We start from the raw sequence: 23,792 nt of genomic DNA, 5'->3' as shown, positions 1-23,792 counted from the left end.
GGAATGGGGGCCCCCCCGAACCTCACTCTGATTGGGGTCGGAGAGGGAGGTGCTGGGGGTGTCTGTCAAGATGGTCGACATTAAAGCAGTTTTTTTGGTGTGGTACTTGCCTCCGACCACTAGGGGCAGTAGTGCCATTGCTGTGTACAAGAACCTACCACTAGCTATCCTGAGCTAGACCGTCGATGTATGGTCGCTATGCGGGAGAGCTAAGTTTTCGGGTCGTCAATAAATAAGTAAAGAGTAACGTATGTGTCGCTCTAGTTAATGTTAGTATTCCCAATATATGTGTGAATGATATCACGTGATACTGGATAGATTGGCTCGTTGTAGGCTTAAGCTGAATCCACTCTTGTGCGCGTACCCTGTGCAGGCAGAGATCCGCCTGTATTCACATCGGCACTCTTAATTTAACGTTACCACAAGGGGGCAGTATAGTGTTTGCAACCACAGATTTGAACGAGTCGGCTTCCTTGACACATGTTGAAAAAAAAACAAAGGTATCCATGTGATTTAAGATGTAAAATCATTCAAATGCACTGCTGAAAAGCTGTTGGTGTTTCGCAACCAACCAAGAATCCAGTGTTTGGATTTGGAGGTGTGTGTTCAGAGGTCAACCCCAACATTCAGTATTCAGTAGTCGTGATCCTGCTTTCCGTCTTCTTGAATATGTTTTGTTGTGTCTGCAGGGCAGTAATAGTAGGAGCACAGAAGGCGGCCTGTGGACACTATGAGTCAGAGAAATTGCATTGCAGAACACTTGACTTTACACTTGAATATTTCCGTTGTTTAAATCATTATCATGGGTTTGACGTGGGACAAAGAAACAACAGTTTCATTTTTGATTAAAAAGCCTGTTGCTAAGTGAGCAGTATAGTCGCATGACCAAAACCCAAACAAGAGCTGTCCATGTGTGTGTTTTTTTAATGTTAAGTCTTAATTCAAGGGCGGACTAGGGTAAAACGTTTTATACAGAAACTTTCCCTGACACATTTTCAAAAAGCTTTCTAGTTCAGATATATTGTTTAACGGAGTAAACCTCTTCAAAGTTACGTAGTGCAGGTTTAATTAGCTTGCCTTCTTAAAGTAAAGCATCATTTTTATTTATCATCCAAAACGGAGGCAAAGCCACCATATAATTCCTGAAACTGTAAAAGGCAGTTGGTTAGCAGTTTGTTGTTTCACTTGATAAATGTTTCGCCACATATAAGAATGGTTCCATGGAGGCAGGCAGAATGGTCAACAACAACATGAAACACTTTTATATGCTATTTAATTGCGTGCAAAATTATTCTTTGTTATTTGCTTTTTATTGTCATTAATATTGGATGCAAAGCATCAATGTGATTTTAATTGGGTGTTCCTAGCTATGTTTTAAGACCCAACTGCACTCAATAACTTCAAAGTCTCATAATGGTAAACTCTAAGTCTTTGGCTCTCCCGATATATTTGTGGGCATACTTTTTTTTATACATTTTTCTTTATTTTTTCTTTATATATATATATATATATTGCCCCAAAGGAACTGAAATAACCCCAAACTATCAGTGGACCTATCGGCAGATAGATGCTTAAAAAAATACATAATAAGACGCAAGCTTGAAAGTAGCACCATACTTTACCGAGAGTCCTCAACTTTTCCTATAAGATTAGGAAATATTCCATGAATGTATTGATTTGTGGGAAGAGGACAAAACCCTGCCTATGCCAGGGGTCTACCTCCATTTAAATCAATCCGGCAGGGACTTGTTCATACCAGCATATCAGCAGGGCTGCTCGGTCACTCGTTCAAAGGTCTTTTTTGGGGTGTTCCAAACTCCATTTACAGCCTATGGTGAACAGATGATGCTTTTGTGCCATATTAAAAAACATGTATCCCATTGAGATTTCTGCAATGGGAAAAACTGAATATGGCCAGCCTTCCCGTTAACAGCCCCAGACATCTGTGCCATACGTTGATGCCAACACCACGAAAATGTCCTCCCTCCTATCCCTTTTTAAAAAGTTTTGAAATCCATCAACTTTTAAATCGATACATTTGTGGAGCAGGAGTAAATTTATCCTTGACAAATGATTTGGGTGGAGGAGATTTCCAGGCGGCTAAAACAAAACGCGCATTAGTCTGGTAATAATGTGCCGTGCGTTTTCGCTGCCCACATATCAATATTACATTTATTTCTAAAAGCTTTTGTCTCTAATAACGAGCAGGGAGAGACGACATTGAGGGAAAGGGATTTGGAGCGCAGAAGTTGGCAACTTGAGATTTTGTTTTATTAGCTGGTCTGTTTATAGAAAATTACTACAAGGGTCCAATTCGCAGTCAGGCTTTCAGTCTGGGATGGGGGTATTTAACAGAATGGCCCCATTCAAGGGATTTGTAGTACTTAGCATCATTAGGTCTCACAAAATAACTTGAGTAGATGCTGGTTTGTAGCTTATATTAACTTAGTAAAATAATGTATTTCTTTTAAATAAAATGGCTTCTTCACCGTTCATTTGTGAGTAGGCAGTGACCTTGAGGCAAACAATGTGCTGCTGTGTCCTCCTATATTCCTCCTTCATTATACTGCGTTTCCCTTTGACTTACCTTTTTTATTTTACAATTGAATTGTATTTGTTCTATTGTACGACAGTGTTTCTATGTGAAGCCCTTTGAGTCTGCCTCGTGTATGAAAAGTGCCATATAAATAAAGCTGCCTTGCCTCTATTCCACCGTCTCATGCCCCCGCGTCCCCCTCTGTCGGCAGGCCTTCGTGGAGAACAACCCGGCCATCCGCTGGTGTCCGCGAGCAGGCTGCGAGAGGGCCGTGCGCCTCAACTCCCAGGAAACCCGGGGGTCCTCCGCCAACCCGCTCAGCTTTGCCCTGCTCCGGGCCCCCGCCGTGGACTGCGGCAAGGGCCACCTGTTCTGCTGGTCAGCAACGGGCTTAAGCCGTCTTAACACACACACGCACGCACACACACATACTCACAGCGGGGCCCTCGTTAACACTGGGCAGCAAAGGGCCGCGCTCCGTTACGTGGTTGATCTCTGGACACGGGGCCGCGGCCAACCGCCTGATGGTCATTGGTTCCCGGTGGTTCTATGCCTGGTGCTTTAATGGTTATGTTCGGTCATAAACGCGGTGTATGCAATGTTTGTCCATCTGTTTTTACAGGTGAGAATAAAGTTTAACTCACTGCGGGCAGCATAGGGCACAGCCTTAAGCAAAGCACACGGCAGATATGGATCTTGTGGTGAGTTTGGAAAGGCTCTCAGACAGGCGTCTGGAACTATATCACGAGCCCTGAATTGTCTATCTGTATTTCCTTTTAAACTATTATGAAGTCAGGTTACATATTTCGGAATTTAAAAAAACATTGATGTGGCATTCTGAGTCTGTGTGTCAACAATTGCAAATCAAATATTATTAGTAATTATCACTCCTCATTAAGGTGGGGGCCAAGCTTACCCCCCCCCCCCCCAAAAAAAAAACCTGCCAGTGCACAGAGACACAGAAGATGAAAACCCAGATACTGCAGCATGTTAAAGGCAGACGGTCAGGCCCATGTCTAGAGATCAACATTGTAATCATTGATTTGCAATTTGTCCAAATTGTCTTGCCTTAATCGCTAAACGTTCGCCAGTATGTTTGTTTTGTGTTTTGAGGCTTTTTGCATCTCCATCTGCACATTAGTGCGCTCTAATAATCTGCCCCCCCCCCCCCCCCTTACCAACCTCCTGACTACATCTGCCCCTTCCAGAAGACCCCCTACCTGTCAATATCAATATCCCTTCTCCTATACTTCCATCTCCAGCATATAAGGCTTCCTAACCACAGCCCGGAGCTCTTAAACCTGTCAGTTTAGCTCCAGAGTCGACTTGTCACGGGCCTTGAAACACGTCCGCAGGCGTGACGGTGCGCCGGCGCGAGGAAGTCAATGGATGCCCTCAGTCGTCGCGGCAACGGGGGCCGACGGACCGAGCGGCTGTCGCACGCCAGCCGCTCTGTCCGTTGGCGGGCGTACCCGTGTACTTTGTGGCGCCGACAGTTGTTCATTGTGGTCGTTTGTCTACGTTTTTTTCGAATGTCTTAACGGGAAACGGGAATGGCCCGGCACGCACGCCAAACAAAATGAAGCATGACCCCGTGCATCTGATGGACGCCGGCTCATCTGTCCTTCTGCCTGCCTGCCTGCCTGTCTGCCTGCCTGCCTGCTTCTCTTCCCGCCTCCCTGGCGGCCTCCCCCGCCCCGTCTGTCTGCTGGGTCACCCGTGCCCACTGCTCATCTGCTGGGCTCGTTTCACATGTTGCCGTCCGTCCGCTTCATCCTTCGATGTCATCCGTCTTCTCCTCCTCCGCTGCCTTTTTCGTTGACGTGTGTGTGTGTGTGTGTGTGTGTGTGTGTGTGTGTGTATGTGTGTGTGCGTGCGATCGCCCTCTAGGGAGTGTCAAGGAGAAGCCCATGAACCCTGTGATTGTGACGTCTGGAAGCTGTGGCTGCAGAAAGTGAGCGAGATGCGGCCGCAGGAACGTGAGTGCCCTGCCCCCGTCGGGGTCCGACCAACCTCGTCCAGCGGCTAAGCGCACGCATTGAGCGCTCGTCAGAACGCCTAAAGGATGGCGACTCCCTAAGGGGACGTTGACTTAATCGGTGACTTAAAGGTCCCATGAAATGCCACCAGGTGTGCGTGTGATTAGCCGTTACAAGCCGTGGTGGCGGCCCGTCATGGGACCTTTTTAAGAGATGGGGGGGGAATCATGCAGCACAAAGGATCGAGGGGAGGGGGTCCTTTTTTAAGTCCACCTGAGTTGTGGTTTGATGCGGCTGTGATGTTTTCAAACGTTCGTTTTGGGGACGTTTGCTTTGAATAAAAGTGACACTGTTGATAAATCCTCTGGTTTGACAGGCCGCTCGTCGGGGGCGTTAGATCCGGCAGATGTAAGTTATTGCAACACGGAAGCGGCGACTTGTTATTCATCCAATCTCTCCTCCTGACAGCGTTTGTATTGAGTGATTGATCTAGGGGAGGAATTGCCCCGTGTTTTGAGCGCAAGGCAGACATTAATTACCAACCGTTTAGAGCTAAACCAATTAAAATGTAGAGTGTTGATAATAAATGATTCATTTAAATGAACCCCTCACATATTGACACATTTCGGGGTGCATAAGCTTTAATCAGAGTGTTGACAGTGTAAGTGATGTCGGGAAAATGGCCTCCAAGACTTTGAAGTCTTTTAAGTGCCGTGCTGCAGAGGTGACCCAGGTGGAATCAAATGACGTGTTATTAAACATTCCCATCTGGATTTATATTCTTTGCTGGGAAATCTCATTATGTCACAGTATGCCGGGGGTTTGAAGAGGCATCATACAGGTGACGTCTGTGTGTGTGTGTGTGTGTGTGTGTGTGTGTGAGCATGTGTAAGCGTATGTGTAAGCGTATATGTGTGTGTGTAAGCGTGTGTAAGCGCACGTGTGTGTGTGTGTGTGTGTGTGTGTACACGCACACACAAACACCTGTGCGCGCATCTGTGCGTGCGTGCGCGTGCGTGTTAAATATATAGACGATAAACATTAGCGAGGCGAGACTCAAACCCAACGGCCTGTTTTAAAAGAAGTGTCAGCAGCTTCAGTGCCGCTGTTAATGTGTCCCCCCCCCCCCCCCCTCTCGGCCACCACAGTGGGCGGGGTGAGCGAGGCCTACGAGGACGCGGCCAACAGCCTGTGGATGCTCACCAACTCCAAGGCCTGCGCCAACTGCAAGTCGCCCATCCAGAAGAACGAGGGCTGCAACCACATGCAGTGCGCCAAGGTAAAGACCCCGTGTGGGCCCACGTCTCCCCAGGCCGCGCGGCGTCAGAGAGGATGGGGAGCACCTGTTGGGAAACACTCGTTCACAAACGGGACCCACGCACACTTTATGTTCAGCACATCGACTTTGCTCAGAAAGGCTTAATGTGCCTTAGCAGACTTATTTGGAAAATGTTTAAAGAGAATTGCAACAAGCTGTGCTTTACTGTACATTAAGCCCGGTTATGCTGTTCGTTAAGCCGGAAGCCGTGCCTGACCAGCATTCAAAGGCTTCTCTCTTTGAAAGATGTTCCTTTGCTTTTGGGCTTTGTTCGTTTTCATGGTGGACTTCATCTCGGCGTAATTGCAGACTCCAGCTGTTTGGTATAGGTTTATTAAAGGTATGATCTGTAACATTTCCCCGTTAGATTGTCTAAAAACGACTATACCTATCTTATATGATTTGTTGAGTTGTGTAGCTAACATTATCCCAAATGTTTCTAGCAATGTTCAAATCCTGAGTAATCCTTAGTTTTAGTCACGTTACTGGCCCGTTAAATTTGGGGAGGTCAGTGGCGTCATATGGCCTTTACCACAAACAATCGAAACCAAATTTATTCAAAGAAAATGTCTTTCTTTATGTAGCCTAATACAATGTGCCACTATGTCAAAAGGCTCAGTATGTGTTTCCAACACATACTGCACACTGTACTTAAATAATAATATAGGAATAATAATAAAGAGAGAAGCAGTGAACGTATGGGAGACGGAGTACGGGAGTCTTCAATACGTTCTCCATGCTTTCACCATTCAAAATGGGTAAAATCGTATTTCACTGTAGAGCCGTACGTGACACATCGAATCATTCTCGCTCTCTCTCCCCGTGACATCAACAATGGGAGGATTTTTGTTGGCTTTTCTCCACAGAGAAGACTGCTGGCCAGGTTCCTGAGTAGAATCATCCAGGGTTCATGAATATGTATTAAGGACACCTGAAATACCTCAAAACCCTAATCGAACACACTTGACGAGAAATTGTGTACTTGTTTTGTAGGCGCTTTATTTTTTACTCTATGTTCCTTATATACACTCTATGTGTTATACACTATGTGCTTTATAGACTCTATTTGCGTTACATACACTCTCTGTGCATTTCACCCCCACTGGAGTTTGAAATGCTATGCAGCTTTTTACCCGGAATTTACTATTGCACAGCTAGCGGGAAACCCTTCCAAACAGCAATCTAAATCCATGGGGAACATTCTGAAACGTTAAGCGTTTACCATTTTAAACGCGTTTCAGTCTGGCCATTGTTTACTGCAGTGTTCTGGCAGTGTAATTCGACTTATAAGTGGTAATATTGACCAAACAATGGCTCTACAGAGAGGAGTGCTGCTGCCCCACCACTGTCCCCTCGGCAGGTACATACAGCGGCCAGAGACACGGGATCCCTACACGCAACCCTAACAAAATGTCCAATTTCGACCCCTTCTACGCTGTGTGCTACTCAAAAAATTGGCTCAACGCAGGCCTTGCCAATAGGACGCCAGGTTTCACCAGCCTCACCTGGTGAGGCTGCTTCAACCAGCTGTCCAACACACACACACACACACACACACACACACACACACACACACACACACACACACACACACACACACACACACACACACACACACACACACACACACACACACACACACACACACACACACAATCTGTTACTAGCTAGGTTCTCGTTCTATTTAGTCTGTGTGACCTCAGTGCAGGAACTTTCCCCGTCGAGACGTATCTCAAAGGACGAGACGTTTTCCTCCGGTCATTCTTTGGTTCTTGTCATTACTGTCAGTATTGCTGTAAAGCAGAAGCCCCTCTGCCTACACTCCCCTCTGGACAGCAGGCCAGCCAGAGCACAGCTTATAGGAATATCCAGAGTTCAACACGAGGCAGGGCTTCTGAGTCTTTCCCCCGCTTAGAGCTGCTCTCCTGCGGTTGACAGTCGCGGCTCTCCGAGGCCTCCTCCGGGCGCGCCTGATGCGTCAGGTGGAACACTCTTCATCCCACAGATAAGAGCTCTAATGAGGGCTCGGAGGACCAGGGAAGCAGCCGTGGCTTTCAGGGGCTCCCGAATCCTGTTCAGGGAACGTGAGTTGGAACGAGAGACACCGGAGACATCCGACAATTTAAGAGGAACGAGAATGAATCATTCAAATGATTGTGTTCGTTTCAAAACTAGTTTGCTTTAGGATTAATGCAACCCATTTGACTGCAAACTCAAATAAACCAAAGCTTTCAGGCATGGTTTTGCTTTGTTCACACACGTAGGTATGAATTTGTGGACAAGGTCAGGAGTAAATCTCGATTTGGGCTTTGAAGTTGGGGATTGGATCAAACGACAATAAGTGTTGAATATGTTCAATGTTTTTTTTTCTATGCCACAACAGAAATCGTATACAAAATGCTCGCTACACAGCAGAGAAAACCTCCCACCTTCATTAATACAACACTTCCTTCTCTTAAAGTGATAACCACCTTTTGAAAACCTGATGGAACTCAAGATGTGGTCTTTTTAAATTCAGCATGGTACTCCAAGGTGTCGAAGTCCATCCACTGCACAGTTAAGGCACCTCTTTCAATGCAATGCATCAACACCTCTTTCGCTGTGTGTGTGTGTGTGTGTGTGTTTGTGTGTGTGTGTGTGTGATTGTGTGTGCGCCCTCACTACACAGCCCCATGAGGGCTTCATTAACACTAATGCAACATTTGAAAACGAATAGTGAAGGTTAATATGCTCCCCACGCCGTGGCAGCCAGCAGCAGGGCTCGTGTGATGTAGCTTAATCTGGCAACCCAGTGGTTTTCCAGATGACACTACAACTCAATATCCCGCCCCCTCATCCCCCTGCTGAAAGGAACCAGACTGACGTGTGTGTGTGTGTGTGTGTGTCTGTGCGGCGGGCCGCATGCAGAGCAGAGTGCCCTTGATCTGTCACATCCCTTGAAAAACTCCCGACGTTCCTCTCCGGGATCCATCTTCTCCCGCCCCTGTGTTCATCGCCCTAGTCGACTTTTTCACTCTTTTTTAGTTTTTTTCCACCCTCGGCCTCTCATATTTCACACTCTCGTGTGTCTCTCTCGCTCATCCCCTCCATCTCTCTCCTCCCCCCTCCCAAACTCATCTCGGTATTGATTTAACTTTTTTATTTCTCCTCCAGCAACTATCATGTTAACAATGTTTCCAAGATCATTGACTGTCTCGGCCTTTAGCTGTGTGTTTTTGTGTGTGTCTCTGGGTCTCTTCGAGTCTGTGCGTGTCTCTGTGTCTCTGTCTCTGTGTGTGTATGTGTCTGTGTGCGTGTTTGCCTCTCTGTTTGTGTGTCTCTGTGTACGTGTGTGTGTCTCTTGTGTGTCTGTGTGGAAACAGAACAGAGTAGCTATCAGATTGAAGCGTTGTGTTGTACAGCCCCAGAGGGGATTGGCTGGGGTTGCTCTCTAGTCGCTGTCTGACAGCCTGCTCATGGCGACACAAGGACACTGATACGGCACTGGACGATAGGCCGGCCCTGCTCCTCCTTATTGCTTTACTTTAACTATGTCTGTGCGCATGGCTGAGTACAAGTATATGGTCCTGCTGGCTGTTTACTTACCATGCAAAGCTTTGTCTACTGCTGTCCCTGTTAAGCTTACAAGGAGTCCCATGTTGTGTGTTGTTGAAGTAGGTAATCAATCTATACTTTAATGTTTGCTTTAATTACTTCAATAATAGATGTAGAGGATTAAAAGCAGCGTATGCAGGCATTTGTTCTTCCGCGCATTGCCTTGTTTATCTGCGTTCTAGTCAAACCATGCACGCAAACTAAATTTAAGACTGGCGGGGAATCTCCCAATAACGACCATGGATCAAAATCACACAAGTGTAATCCTTTTAATGAGAGAATAGCGCTTTTCCCATCCACTTCACCAACAACAAAATGTGCGTAAATATTTATGAGCCCAACCCCACTAAGAATCTAACTATGGACTGCAGGGAGCCTTAGCTGAAAGTCTACAGGTTTAATTAAAATGGAAACCCTAATGGCTCCATTAGGAAACTTGCGAGGAAGAACACTCCCAGCCTGGGCAGAAACTTGGTAGAACTACGCAGCCCCTGGGGCGGACTCCAGCTAGTTTGAAAGCGATTGGATGCCATGGCAGCTATTTATGGTTTACCATCTGCCACCCGATTGTCCGTTCATTATGAAGCCCATCTACATTACGTTGTGCCGCTGTTTATTCAGCTTAACTACTCGTTATCTCGAGGCCGGGGACGCTACTTTTCTTTTTGCGATGTTCTGGAATTCTTTTGAATGTTTCATCGGAAGCCGTGGCTTTGACGCCGAATTAACCCGAGATCGTGCATCTCTGCCCCCCCCCCCCCCCCCCTTCCCTGCAGTGCAAATACGACTTCTGCTGGATCTGCCTGGAGGAGTGGAAGAAGCACAGCTCGTCGACCGGCGGCTACTACCGCTGCACACGCTACGAGGTCATCCAGCAGGTGGAGGAGCAGTCCAAGGACATGACGGTGGAGGTAGGCTCGGGGAACGGCATGGAGTCAGGCCCCAGGAGGAGAGAGTCAGGACCAGGAGGAGAGAGTCAGGACCAGGAGGAGAGAGTCAGGCCCCAGGAGGAGAGAGTCAGGACCAGGAGGAGAGAGTCAGGCCCCTAGGAGGAGAGAGTCAGGACCAGGAGGAGAGAGTCAGGACCAGGAGGAGAGAGTCAGGCCCCTAGGAGGAGAGAGTCAGGACCAGGAGGAGAGAGTCAGGCCCCAGGAGGAGAGAGTCAGGCCCCAGGAGGAGAGAGTCAGGCCCAGGAGGAGAGAGTCAGGACCAGGAGGAGAGAGTCACGCCCCTAGGAGGAGAGAGTCAGGACCAGGAGGTGAGAGTCAGGCCCCTAGGAGGAGAGAGTCACGACCCTAGGAGGAGAGAGTCAGGCCCCTAGGAGGAGAGAGTCACGACCCTAGGAGGAGAGGGTCAGGACCAGGAGGAGAGAGTCAGGACCAGGAGGAGAGAGTCAGGCCCCAGGAGGAGAGAGTCACACCCAGGAGGAGGGAGTCAGGCCCCTAGGAGGAGAGAGTCAGGCCCCTAGAAGGAGAGAGTCAGGCCCCTAGGAGGAGAGAGTCACGCCCCTAGGAGGAGGGAGTCAGGCCCCTAGGAGGAGGGAGTCAGGCCCCTAGGAGGAGGGAGTCAGGCCCCTAGGAGGAGGGAGTCAGGCCCCTAGGAGGAGAGAGTCAGGACCAGGAGGAGAGAGTCAGGCCCCTAGGAGGAGAGAGTCACGACCCTGGAGGAGAGAGTCAGGACCAGGAAGAGAGAGTCAGGCCCCTAGGAGGAGAGAGTCAGGCCCCTAGGAGGAGAGAGTCAGGCCCCTAGGAGGAGAGAGTCAGGCCCAGGAGGAGAGAGTCAGGACCAGGAGGAGAGAGTCAGGACCAGGGAGAGAGTCAGGACCAGAAGGAGAGAGTCACGACCCTGGGAGGAGAGAGTCAGGACCAGGAGGAGAGAGTCAGGCCCTTAGGAGGAGAGAGTCAGGACCACGAGGAGAGAGCCAGGACCAGGAGGAGAGAGCCAGGACCAGGAGGAGAGAGCCAGGACCAGGAGGAGAGAGTCAGGCCCCTAGGAGGAGAGAGTCAGGCCCCTAGGAGGAGAGAGTCAGGACCAGGAGGAGAGAGTCACGCCCATAGGAGGAGAGAGTCAGGCCCCTAGGAGGAGAGAGTCAGGACCAGGAGGAGAGAGTCACGCCCCTAGGAGGAGAGAGTCACGCCCCTAGGAGGAGAGAGTCAGGACCAGGAGGAGAGAGTCAGGCTCCTAGGAGGAGAGAGTCACGACCCTAGGAGAAGAGAGTCAGGCCCCTAGGAGGAGAGAGTCAGGCCCCTAGGAGGAGAGAGTCAGGCCCCTAGGAGGAGAGAGTCACGACCCTAGGAGGAGAGGGTCAGGACCAGGAGGAGAGAGTCAGGACCAGGAGGAGAGAGTCAGGCCCCAGGAGGAGAGAGTCAGGCCCCAGGAGGAGAGAGTCACGCCCCTAGGAGGAGAGAGTCACGCCCCTAGGAGGAGAGAGTCACGCCCCTAGGAGGAGAGAGTCACGCCCAGGAGGAGAGAGTCAGGACCAGGAGGAGAGAGTCAGGCCCCTAGAAGGAGAGAGTCACACCCCTAGGAGGAGAGAGTCAGGCCCCTAGGAGGAGAGAGTCAGGCCCCTAGGAGGAGAGAGTCAGGCCCCTAGGAGGAGAGAGTAAGGACCAGGAGGAGAGAGTTAGGACAAGGAGGAGAGAGTTAGGACCAGGAGGAAAGAGTCAGGACCAGGAGGAGAGAGTCAGGACCAGGGAGAAAGTCAGGACCAGGAGGAGAGAGTCACGACCCTGGGAGGAGAGAGTCAGGACCAGGAGGAGAGAGTCAGGACCAGGAGGAGAGAGTCAGGCCCCTAGGAGGAGAGAGTCAGGACCAGGAGGAGAGAGTCACGCCCCTAGGAGGAGAGAGTCACGACCCTGGAGGAGAGAGTCACAACCAGGAGGAGAGAGTCAGGCCCCAGGAGCAGAGATTCACGCCCCTAGGAGGAGAGAGTCAGGCCCCCAGGAGAAGCGAGTCAGGCCCCTAGTTGGAGAGAGTCAGGCCCCTAGGAGGAGAGAGTCACGCCCCAAGGAGGAGGGAGTCAGGCCCCTAGGAGGAGAGAGTCAGGACCAGGAGGAGAGAGTCACGCCCCTAGGAGGAGAGTCAGGCCCCTAGGAGGAGAGAGTCAGGACCAGGAGGAGAGAGTCAGGCCCCTAGGAGGAAAGAGTCAGGCCCCTAGGAGGAGAGAGTCAGGCCCAGGAGGAGAGAGTCAGGCCCAGGAGGAGAGAGTCAGGACCAGGAGGAGAGAGTCACGCCCCTAGGAGGAGAGAGTCATGACCAGGAGGAGAGAGTCAGGCCCCTAGGAGGAGAGAGTCAGGACCAGGAGGAGAGAGTCAGGACCAGGAGGAGAGAGTCAGGACCAGGAGGAGAGAGTCACGCCCCTAGGAGGAGAGAGTCAGGCCCCTAGTTGGAGAGAGTGAGGACCCTAGGAGGAGAGGGTCAGGACCAGGAGGAGAGAGAGTCAGGACCATGAGGAGAGAGTCAGGACCAGGAGGAGAGAGTCAGGCCCCTAGGAGGAGAGAGTCAGGACCAGGAGGAGAGAGTCAGGCCCCTAGGAGGAGAGAGTGAGGACCAGGAGGACAGAGTAAGGCTCAGGGTTCAAGCACACACCTAGATTGTGTGTGTGTACACACTAAGGTCAGAGTTGAACAGGGGATCAAGGCATTTTGCTCCTGAAAATGTACGAATAAGAATTGCCGTGGAAATTGGGACGACGCAGGCTTTAAACTGCCCTCGTTAAATAAGTAAACTTATGTATTTCACTGGGTTTCACAAAGGGTATGAGTACTTCAAAGTTTATTTCCACAACGTTTGATAAAATAACACTGGAAAGCCTTGTTTAAAATAGCCATACCCTGCAACTCTCTTTCACTCACACTTTCATTCATTCATTTCCACACTGCTGCAGTCTGGGAGGCTTCAAACGAGCACATCTCCCTGCTAGTTTCCCTGCACACAGTCACGCGCACACACTCATCAAGATGAATCATCCAGTCTCTCCCCCTCACCGCTGGCAGAGGTGAGCAGGAGCCAGGGCCCGTGTTGGTCCGCGTGCCACTCAATCGTCAGTGCTTTTTTGAACCCCTGCGATGAGCACTCACTCCCCGGGCGTACCGTCAGCCAATCCCCCCGAGGAGGGGCCAGCCCAGTTACACTTCCTGTCAGACACCCGCCCCTAGGCTCTCCTTCCAGGTGCTGCATTCACGGCTCGGCTTCCCCGACGTGGAAGTACGCCAACGTGAGTGCAGAGCGGCGTAACCTACGCTACTGCGGTGCCTATTTTGTGGCTACGCCTACGCTACGGCCTCGTGAAGAACGTACCCTGTTTGAAGTGTGTACGTGCGTGTGTTTCAGGGTAAGACTATCTTATTTGTACCAGGCCTTTCAGGGTTATTTCATCAAATGTTGGGAAAAACCTTGATTCCTTTCTATGTTACAGGACCTATTTTCAAAAAAGGAATCGGACAAGGAATATGACCCCTCTATGGAAACATAAAGTGAAATACATTAGTCAAGCGCGTACCTACGACGGCTGTTCAACGCAGGAGTGTAAAAGCTTCATCGACTGACTTTTACGGCGGTTCGTTTTTTTTCTCGTTCACCGGTTCTTGTTTTGGTTTGTGTTCCCGCAGGCGGAGAAAAAGCACAAAAGCTTTCAGGAGCTGGATCGGTTCATGCACTACTTCACCCGCTTCAAGAACCACGAGCACAGCTACCAGGTGAGGCACCACCCGGTGATCCCCTCCAACCCACCTGTTATACAGCCAGGTGTGAGTGTGATTAGCGGTTACAAGCCTTTTGAAAAAAATCTGCCTTTCCCCTGTTTTTGTGACATCACCAGTGGGAGTGTCCACCTCGAATCTAGTTCCTTATCTATTACTTGTCATTCCATCACACAGCTAGGTCCTAGGTGCATGATGGTTAGATAAGCAACATTTTCTACAGTCCACTGGGTAGCCTGGTAGACTGATCTACCAAGCATACATCTAGGAGGACATGCCCACTTGTGAGGTCACTAAAACACAGGAAATGGCAGTAATAGCTGATACCACTCACAGTTGGGGCCATAATATCCCGCCTTTGAGGTTGGTGGTGGTGGTGGTGGTGGTGGGGAACGTGGGGTAGAAACCAGCAACTATAAACGGACCTTGCTAGTTGGTTCCTGAGGAATGGTGCGGTAACGCAGGCCTGGCCAATGGGACGCAAGAAAACTGTCTTCTGTGTGTGGAGGGTGTGGACTGTATGTAAGTGTAAGCACATACACATACATACACAGACACGTGCGCATACGCTCAAATTCACACATTCACACATACACATGCACACACGCTAACACATTCACACACCTCAGTTGGACTGGTTTAAGCAGCCTCAGCAGGTGAGGCTGCTTAAACCAGCCATCCACCCCACAAACACACACACACACACACAAACAACGCAGAGTTTGCTCGGTTCCTCACGACTAAATCCCCGGGGACACCTTGACAATGTCGATTCTTTCACGCTCGGAACACGTCTCTGTGCACCTGGCACATTCTTTGAGAAAATCTCTGCATTTTCTTTCGTTTTGTTGGTTTCGACGCCCCGATCCACCCCCCCCCCCCCCCCCCCACCCCACCCAAAGCCATTTTCCAGAACAATGAAGGGTAAAATCACGTGTGTCTTCTCCTCCCAATAGCTGGAGCAGCGGCTGCTGAAGACGGCGAAGGACAAGATGGAGCAGCTTAGCCGGGCGCTGAGTTCGAGTGAGTGACCGGAACGCGGGTGACTCGGGCTCTCCCGCTCTTCGGCCCTCCTCCTCCCCCCTTCTCCCCCCATCTTCTCCCCCCTTCTGAGCCTTTTGGAGGCATGGGAGACGAGAAAGGGGAGGTTGAAGTGGGACGGGGGGATTGAGCGGCTGGGTTATAGGGAGAGTTGCTTGAGAGCAGCATGCTGATAATACGTTCTACATAGACGTGCATCGATGTATGTGCTTGTGCGAACACACACACGCGCATATTTTTATGGATGCACGCGCACACACACACACACACACACATATACACAAACACATATACTCCCACAGATACACTCGCACATACAAAGACACTCACACAGACACTCACACATACACATTCCCACATATACACATACACTCAAACATACACATATATTCAGACTTACACTCACACATACACTAACATACATGCATACACACACATTAACCCACATCGAGTTGAGCCGTTTGCAATTATGTTGCACTTAGCTGATTTGGTTTTCATTTTCCGGGACATTGACAGAGAGTCCGCCGCCTCTTCTAAACTCCATCCATGCGTTGAATGAAAAATCGATGTTCTTGCCTCTTAACATACACCAATGACTAGGATGCATGTGTGGGTCTTCAAACTCTTGGCGCTCCTGGAACACTAATTGAATGGGGCTGAAAGAGACATCCCCGTATTGGCAGTATTTTTCACTTTGATCAAATCTGGTTGAGTCAACACATACTACCCTGTGGGAGGAAATTAGCCTTTTAGATCGCCACAAAATGCAGTCGTGTGTTGCGTTTATTGTGGTTGTTTAAATTTCCCTCGTCCCGTTTTTCTTTTCGAAGTTGAGGCCTTCCAAACCTACTTAACTCTCACCAACATACACACAGACACACTTTACCCTTGTAAAGAAACAGGTTGTACAACCTAATTAAGGCTGTTTATAACTATACTTTCATATGCTAAGTGAAGTGTGATCTCCTTAAATAACCCATAGCCCCCCACCCCCGAATACGAAACACACTCACATTTAAACATACACATCCGCCTACACAAGTACTCACCCACTCACACAGACACAAACACACACACACGTTTACACGCACACACACATACCTGCCATACCTCCCACACACGCCCGGCAATTTACACACGTACACCTGCCCACAAACACACCACACAGACAAACACACCTGCCACCACACACACACACACACACACACACACACACACACACACACACACACACACACACACACACACACACACACACACACACACACACACACACACACACTCACAGTAATTCGTCCCTCCCTGCTCAGATGTGTGGATGGCCTTGCCAAGAGGCAGTAGTGGCGATTTAACGATTGCCAGAAACCCCTGCGCACATAAAGTAGCACACTAGCATCCCTTTGTCATCTCCCCTTCCCCCTCCACTCCTTCCCTCTCCTCCATCCTCTATTTCTCCCCAACTCCCCTCTCCTCCCTTCACCTCCCTTGCCCTCTCTTCTCCCCTCCCCTCTCCTCACCCCCTCTCCTCACCTCACCTCTCATCCTCTCACCCGCCTTCCCCTCCTGTCTCTTCTGCTCCCTCTTCTCCTCTCCTCCTAACCTCACTCTGCCTCCCCTCTCCTATTCTCCCCACCCCTCTCCTCCTCCCTTGCCCTCTCTTCTCCCCTCCCCTGTCTTTCACCTCTCCTCTCCTCTGCCCTCCCCTCTTCTCCTCTGCCCTCCCCTCTGCTCCTCCCTTGCCCTCTCTTCTTCCCTCCCTCCTCTCCTCTCCTCCCCTCCCCCCTCCTCACCTCTCTCATACTCCCTCTCTCTCCTTCATGTCCTCACTTGACTTCCTAACCTCTTATCCTCAACCCCCCTCTCCATCTCTCACCTCACTTGACTTCCCCTCCTCTCCTCCCCTCCTCCCCTCCCTCCTCTCCTCCTCTCTCCTCCCCTCCATCTTATCCTCCCCTCCCCTCCCCTCCTCTCCTCCCCTCCCTCTTCTCCTCCCCTCCCTCTCTCCTCCCCTTCCCTCCCCTCCCTCTTATCCTCACCTCCCCTCCCCTCTCCTCCCCTCCCTCTTATCCTCACCTCCCCTCCTCCCCTCCCCTCCCTCCTCTCCTCCCCTTTCCTCCCCTCCCTCTTATCCTCACCTTCCCTCTCCATCCAGCTCCCCTCTCTCCTCCCCTCCTCCCCTCCCCTCTCCTCCCTCCTCTCCTCCCCTTCCTTCCCCTCCCTCTTATCCTCATCTCCCCTCCTCTCCTCCCCTCCCTCTTATCCTCACCTCCCCTCCTCTCCTCCCCTCCCTCCTCTCCTCCCCTCCCTCTTATCCTCACCTTCCCTCTCCATCCAGCTCCCCTCTGTCCTCCCCTCCTCCCCTCCCCTCTCCTCCCTCCTCTCCTCCCCTTCCCTCCCCTCCCTCTTATCCTCACCTCCCCTCCTCTCCTCCCCTCCCTCTTATCCTCTCCTCCCCTCCCTCCTATCCTCACCTCCTCTCTCCATCCAGCTCCCCTCTCTCCTCCCCTCCTCACCCTACCTCCCCTCCCCTATCTCCCTCCATCCCCGTCTCTGGCTCCCCATGAGACCCATACAGTCCGTCTCTCTGCTGCCCCCCCCCCCCAGGAGAAGGCGGCCCCCCTGACACCACGTTCATCGAGGACGCGGTGCTGGAGCTCCTGAAGACCCGACGGATCCTCAAGTGCTCCTACCCCTACGGCTTCTTCCTGGAGCCCCGCAGCACCAAAAAGGAGATCTACGAGCTCATGCAGGTAGGGGCGCTCCCCCCCGACTCTTCTCTGCTTCTCTGAACCGACGACGACCCCTCGCGTGCGTGGGCGGGGCCCAACGGAGGACGAGGAACAGCGTTAATTAAATTGTAGTGTGTGTGTGTGTGTGTGTGTGTGTGTGTGTGTGTGTGCGGCCGTGTGTGTGTGTGTGTGTGCGGCCGTGTGTGTGTGTTCTGTTCTGTTCCTGCATGGGCTGGGCATAAGGAGACAGGCATCCATAATGTATCGCCTTGAAGGCCATGTGGATGCAAAATGCATGGCGTTCTAAGTGGGCTTTCACCTCAGGTGAACCTCATTTATTCAGTCTGCCAGGTTGAGCCCTGGTGTCGCTTGTGGCGCTGAAGGCGGGGCCACACTACACGATTCTCACAAGCTACCAGACGCTTTAGCAAGGCACGTTGTACCACTGACAAATGCTGATTTCCCCGTCTCATCTGCGATCGCGTAGCAACGGTGATGTGGCTAAAGAAGGAGGACAAAGGGACAGACGGACACGGTTTCCTTCGACCCCTATCCTTGATAGAGCGTACTGTCCCGTAGTCGGTGATAAACACACGGCCGCCGTACAGCTCGCCACTTTGACTGTTTGTTCAGCCATTTGCACTGAGAAAAACTGGTGGAAAACGCAAACAGAGGATAGGGTGCCAATATTGGCTGGTGTAGGGAGATGTGTGCGTGGGCGGGTTAAACATTGGCTAATGTTTTTGAAAGTCATCCCGGTTTCCCTCCAGCTTCTTCTTGTTCTGGAAACCACTCTCTCTCAAGGACCAGCTGAGATAACATCCAAACATGTTGGGCTGATTGTGGACCCTGGCTATTCTACTGAGAATATGTGCATCTTTCACTCATAAGTGCACCATGATTACAGGGTCCAACTCTCCTGCGCGTCTGCCATTCAGACTCTTAAATGATCGCGTGGGGTCACCCGGCTTTTAGCGTTCAAATTTGGCAATTTCAGAAACCTTTCAGAACGACTTTCAAGTCTCCAAATTCCATTTTGTGCTCCAAGGCGTTATGAGTAATTTTCACATGAACACACCTGTTGGACAAACTAACATTGTATGAAGAGTACGTGAACATGAACCCCCACTCAGACGGACCTGGAGATGGTGACGGAGGACCTGGCCCAGAAGGTCAACCGGCCGTACCTGCGCACGCCGCGCCACAAGATCATCCGGGCCGCCTGCCTGGTGCAGCAGAAGAGGCAGGAGTTCCTGGCCTCGGTGGCGAGGGGCGTGGCCCCAAACGACTCCCCCGACGCCCCCCGACGCAGCAGGTAACGCACGCACGCACGCATGCACGCACACGCTCACTCTAAATCGCTCACTCTCACTCGCTCGCTCACTCTCTCTCACTCATTCGATCACTAACTTACTCTCATTCACTCTCACTCACTCTAGTTCACTCTTGCTCTCACTCTCACTCACATTTGCTCTCTCTCTCGCTCACTCTCACTCTCACTCGCACACACACACTCACTCTCACTTCGTCACATACTCGCTTGCTCACTTGCTCTCTCTTACTCACTGACCCACTCACCCACTCACTTTCAATCTTACTCACTCACTCACTCACTCCCTCCCGCGATGGCTCACTCACTCGCACAGTGAGTTTTCGATCAGTATAAGCCAATCGCATGTCTTATGTATAATCATTTTAAATGCAGAAAAATGCGCCCCAGATGCTGAGCTCAATTTCTGACTACGCTTTATATTTAGGGCATTTAGCAGACGCTTTTATCCAAAGTATACAAGCAAGTTTTCTAAACTGATCCGTCAGTTTTGACCAAACATTCTTCTGTTTATCTTTCAATATGATGTGCAAAAAGGGATTTGCAGAAATAATTTATCATATGATGGAAAGGGCACATATATTAACCATTAGCTTACATAATTATATGCAGTATAAAATATTAGTATATATCCTTGCATAAAGGTTGAAATTAGTGGATGAGGGTTTACACTTAAAAAAAACACCCTAAATGATGTATGATATGAATAAATATCCAAGTTAACATGAACACCATTACCTTAGTTAACATGAACACCACTCCCTTAGTTAACATGAACACCATTACCTTAGTTAACATGAACACCATTACCTTAGTTAACATGAACAACATTACCTTAGTTAACATGAACACCATTACTAAATTATTTCTAGACCATAAGTCAACTTACAATTCATTGTCAGTTAATGCTTATTATTGCCTTAACACATGTAAATAAATGTCATTATTATAGCTTTATTGAAAAAGTGTAATAAATACAAATATTTAATAGTAGTGGAACCTCAGTATTTGCTGTATTATACCCTGAATGCACGTATATTACATTTTTTGAGATCTTGCTCATATTTATTCTGTTCTCTCCTCCCTCCCTCTCTTTATCTCCCTCCCTCCCTCTCTTTATCTCCCTCCCTCCCTCTCTTTATCTCCCTCCCTCCCTCCCTCTCTTCATCTCCCTCCCTCCCTCTCTTTATCTCCCTCCCTCCCTCTCTTTATCTCCCTCCCTCCCTCTCTTCATCTCCCTCCCTCCCTCTCTTTATCTCCCTCCCTCCCTCCCTCTCTTCATCTCCCTCCCTCCCTCCCTCCCCCTCCATCTGTCCCCCTCTCCCCCCCTTCAGCTTCGCTGGCGGGACCTGGGACTGGGAGTATTTGGGCTTTGCATCACCCGAGGTAATGACTGCTCAAACGCGTCTGAACCAGGCAGGCTGGCCGCCGCGGTCACCCTTAATTAGAAACTCCCCAGATATCGATATAGTTTGGCGGGCGGAAGAATAGGAAGGAAGGAAGTAAAGAAAACACTCCACAAAAAAAAAAAAACAGGACGTCATTGCATTTCAGAGGGACGGATTTAATTAAGTACGCGGGCGTACACTACAAAGACGTGGCCTCTCATCAGCAGAGCCCCGACGTCGTTGGAGATTCAGGCGGAAGGCGCCATCTCCTCGGTCTCTTCGTCCGACAGCGTTAGAAATCCCAAAAGCAGGGCGTGGCCGCTCCCCCGCAGTCCCTATCTCTGGCTGCCATCCGAAAGCCTCTCCGCGGGACTAAAATACAAATTCGGTCGGAAAAAGGGAAAATAGGCGGCAGAATGCAACTTTTCTTTGCGTGGTGAGATCACTGAGAGCCGAGGGCAGGTAATGGGCACCGTCGACCCCGCAATCAAAGCCTGATGGCTGGCTCGGAGAGGGATGATAGGGGAGGGATGGCTGCAGATGGCCCCCTCACCAGGCCCTCTCTCACTACCGGCAGACCGCTGCACGCCTGCACGGGTATTTTCAGAAAGGCTCCACCCCGCGTAAAAGCATTAGCAGACCATGGTCTCTCAGACAGGTGTCTATTAGTTCCCCCAAACACAGTGGGAGCCACGAAAAAAACGATGTTGTATATCGCAAAAATAACAACAACGCTGTTATTTTTAGATTATCATCAGAAGTGCAGAGTTGTGTATTCGGGGGTTCTTCTCGGTGGGGGGTATGGGGGCACTGCAGCCATGTGTCATCACAGTACAGTCCGCGCCCCGTCTCTCCCCCCCCCCCCCCCCATGTGGCCCCGTGCCCATGGGCCCTTCCTCTACCGGCTGATGGGGGCCGTTTGGCTTGGCTCGTATCTGTTGGGGGACGGCTGTCACTGCACACACAGTATTGTGGCGAAATCAGCCTACTGCTAAACGTTAGCTCTGTTAGCCCTGAGAGAGGCTGGAATGGGATGTTCAATAGTGTGCTTTTAATGATTCTGGGGCGTTTTTTATGCCTTTTTAAAATTCAACACTGTGTTTAAGTGTTACTGTTTTATCATTGTATGGATTTGTACATATTTTGGTTGGAGGGAGATATGAAGTGTAATGGACAAAGTGATGTGCGCTTTTTAACAACCCTTTCCCTTTAACCTGCATTGATTTCAGTCTGACTCTGAGAATGTTTCAGTATGTATTTTCCCCCATTTTAGCACTGATTTGGTTTTGCTCTTTTAATATGCATGCGTCATCATTACATCATCTAATGCCTGATGCCTGAATGCTTGAATTTTATAGTCCCCCCTCGCACGCTCAGACAGACGGATGCACAGACACACGCACGCGCACACACACACACACACACACACACACACACACACACAGACCCACACAGGCAGACAGGCACACACAGTCACACACACTTCCTCGTTATAAAGAAACAGGATGTACAATGTAATTAACGCTGTCTATATCGACAATTTGATATAGGCTAAGTGATGTGTCATCACCTTAAATACCCCATAGCACACACACTACTTTGAAGTATTGTGATACAATTCATCTTTAATACCTTTTACTTAAATGTGTGTGTGTGTGTGTGTGTGTTCCCGCACACACATTCAAACAGGCTATGTTCAGTCTCTAATTAATATTCTTTGGAGATAAAAAAGGAGTTGAATTCAAATTCAAATGTAGTCCATGTTGGGTCTTACCAAGCCTCTGTCAGAATAACATTTAATTTCATTCTACATCATTTCTATTCGCCAGAGGGAAAGTGTGCAAGAATTATGGAATTAATAGGGGCTTGTTCGTTATAATAATTAAAGCCCATGATATGTTGTCTGGCTCACTGTTTCTCATGCAGCATCACACTGCACACTGTTTCTTTAGTAAGGAGGGGGGTGTACCTATGCACCTGTTGTTTTGACAAAAGCTCAGCAAGATATGCGTTTAAAACGAATCGCGAATCCTAATTCATTCTTCCACATAACTCTCACTTATATACTGTCAGTCAGAGGGGCCAGTTCACTGACTGATGAATCATCTTTGCTCTCCCTTTTTGAGGACTGTGTTGACTAAATCCTCTTTTTTTATTATTACCATCTGAACCCTAATTCTGGCGTTACCTAATATCCGAGTCCCTTTCTGCGTGGGTGTTTGGGGGGTTCTGTGACAGTCCCGGTCCACACTCTGGGCCTAATGATGGGATTGCTTGTTCAGCACATCAAAGCCACTGGGGGAGGCTGAGCTCTGGTGCTCTGTTGGAACGTTTCACACTCACACATCCAAATACACACACACACGCATGCACGTACTCGCACTCATGCACACGTACCCACACACGCAGACGCAGACGCACACCCGACCGCACACACACGCATATCCACCCCGTGCATTCTAATGAGGGATCCACGTTATGATTTTACAAATTTATGTCGGGGAAATTTGTACCATAACACCATATCTCACTTTCCACTGGAAAAACTCAAGATGTGGTCTAGTGTTGGATTGGCAAGGCCAGCTTCATCCCTAACTCCTGTCGACGCAGCATGTGTGACTAATCAACGTAGGAAACCCAAGCGGCGGGACTGCATGTTGATGATGGTGATGATGATGATGATGATGATGATGATGATGATGATGCCGCCGCCGCTGCTCGTGGTGTGTGGGCGCGGTCCGGGCGGTGTTGTGACGCGGGTGTTCTTCGGCTGGCCCTCCAGGAGTACGCCGAGTTCCAGTACAGACGGAGACACCGGCAGAGGAGGCGTGGAGACATGGGCAGTCTGCACAGCAACAGCCCCGACGGAGAGGATCCCGCTGACCCCGGTTTAGGTACCGTAGATCACAGCATGTGTTCCCCGGGCCTCCCTGCTGAACCTGGGTATGGTTTGGCAGGACCTACGCGCCTACTCGGCGTCACCCGGCTGAGAGCAGCTTGTGAGGTTTTTAATGCGGATCCGCTCCAACCGCAAAAAGCAATTTCCGCTTCTTACTTCCTGTGAGAGGTGTATGCCAGCTACCAGTCCCCCGAGGCAGAAGAATTAGAACAAAGATGAGAAAAACAACAATGAGAATAAGTGTTGAGTTTTTGGACCGGGAATTTGACTTGGCAATA

General features: G+C 50.0%; 1 protein-coding gene across 1 annotated transcript in view; it reads left to right on the top strand.

Annotated features, from left to right (window-relative positions):
• Positions 1 to 23,792, top strand: part of LOC307086137 (ankyrin repeat and IBR domain-containing protein 1-like) — a 42,002-nt gene that overhangs the window by 14,301 nt on the left and 3,909 nt on the right. The window contains exons 9-18 of the mRNA XM_079751207.1: positions 2,748 to 2,914; positions 4,427 to 4,515; positions 5,664 to 5,794; positions 10,204 to 10,338; positions 14,038 to 14,124; positions 15,084 to 15,150; positions 17,773 to 17,918; positions 19,031 to 19,212; positions 20,562 to 20,613; positions 23,398 to 23,509. Coding sequence (XP_079607333.1) covers positions 2,748 to 2,914; positions 4,427 to 4,515; positions 5,664 to 5,794; positions 10,204 to 10,338; positions 14,038 to 14,124; positions 15,084 to 15,150; positions 17,773 to 17,918; positions 19,031 to 19,212; positions 20,562 to 20,613; positions 23,398 to 23,509 — 1,168 coding nt within the window. The remainder of the gene's footprint in view (positions 1 to 2,747; positions 2,915 to 4,426; positions 4,516 to 5,663; positions 5,795 to 10,203; positions 10,339 to 14,037; positions 14,125 to 15,083; positions 15,151 to 17,772; positions 17,919 to 19,030; positions 19,213 to 20,561; positions 20,614 to 23,397; positions 23,510 to 23,792) is intronic.

The sequence above is a fragment of the Pollachius pollachius genome, assembly GCF_949987615.1.
Source record: "Pollachius pollachius genome assembly, chromosome: 1".
Taxonomy (NCBI): Eukaryota; Metazoa; Chordata; class Actinopteri; order Gadiformes; family Gadidae; genus Pollachius; species Pollachius pollachius.
This window is presented reverse-complemented; position numbering and strand designations above follow the sequence as displayed.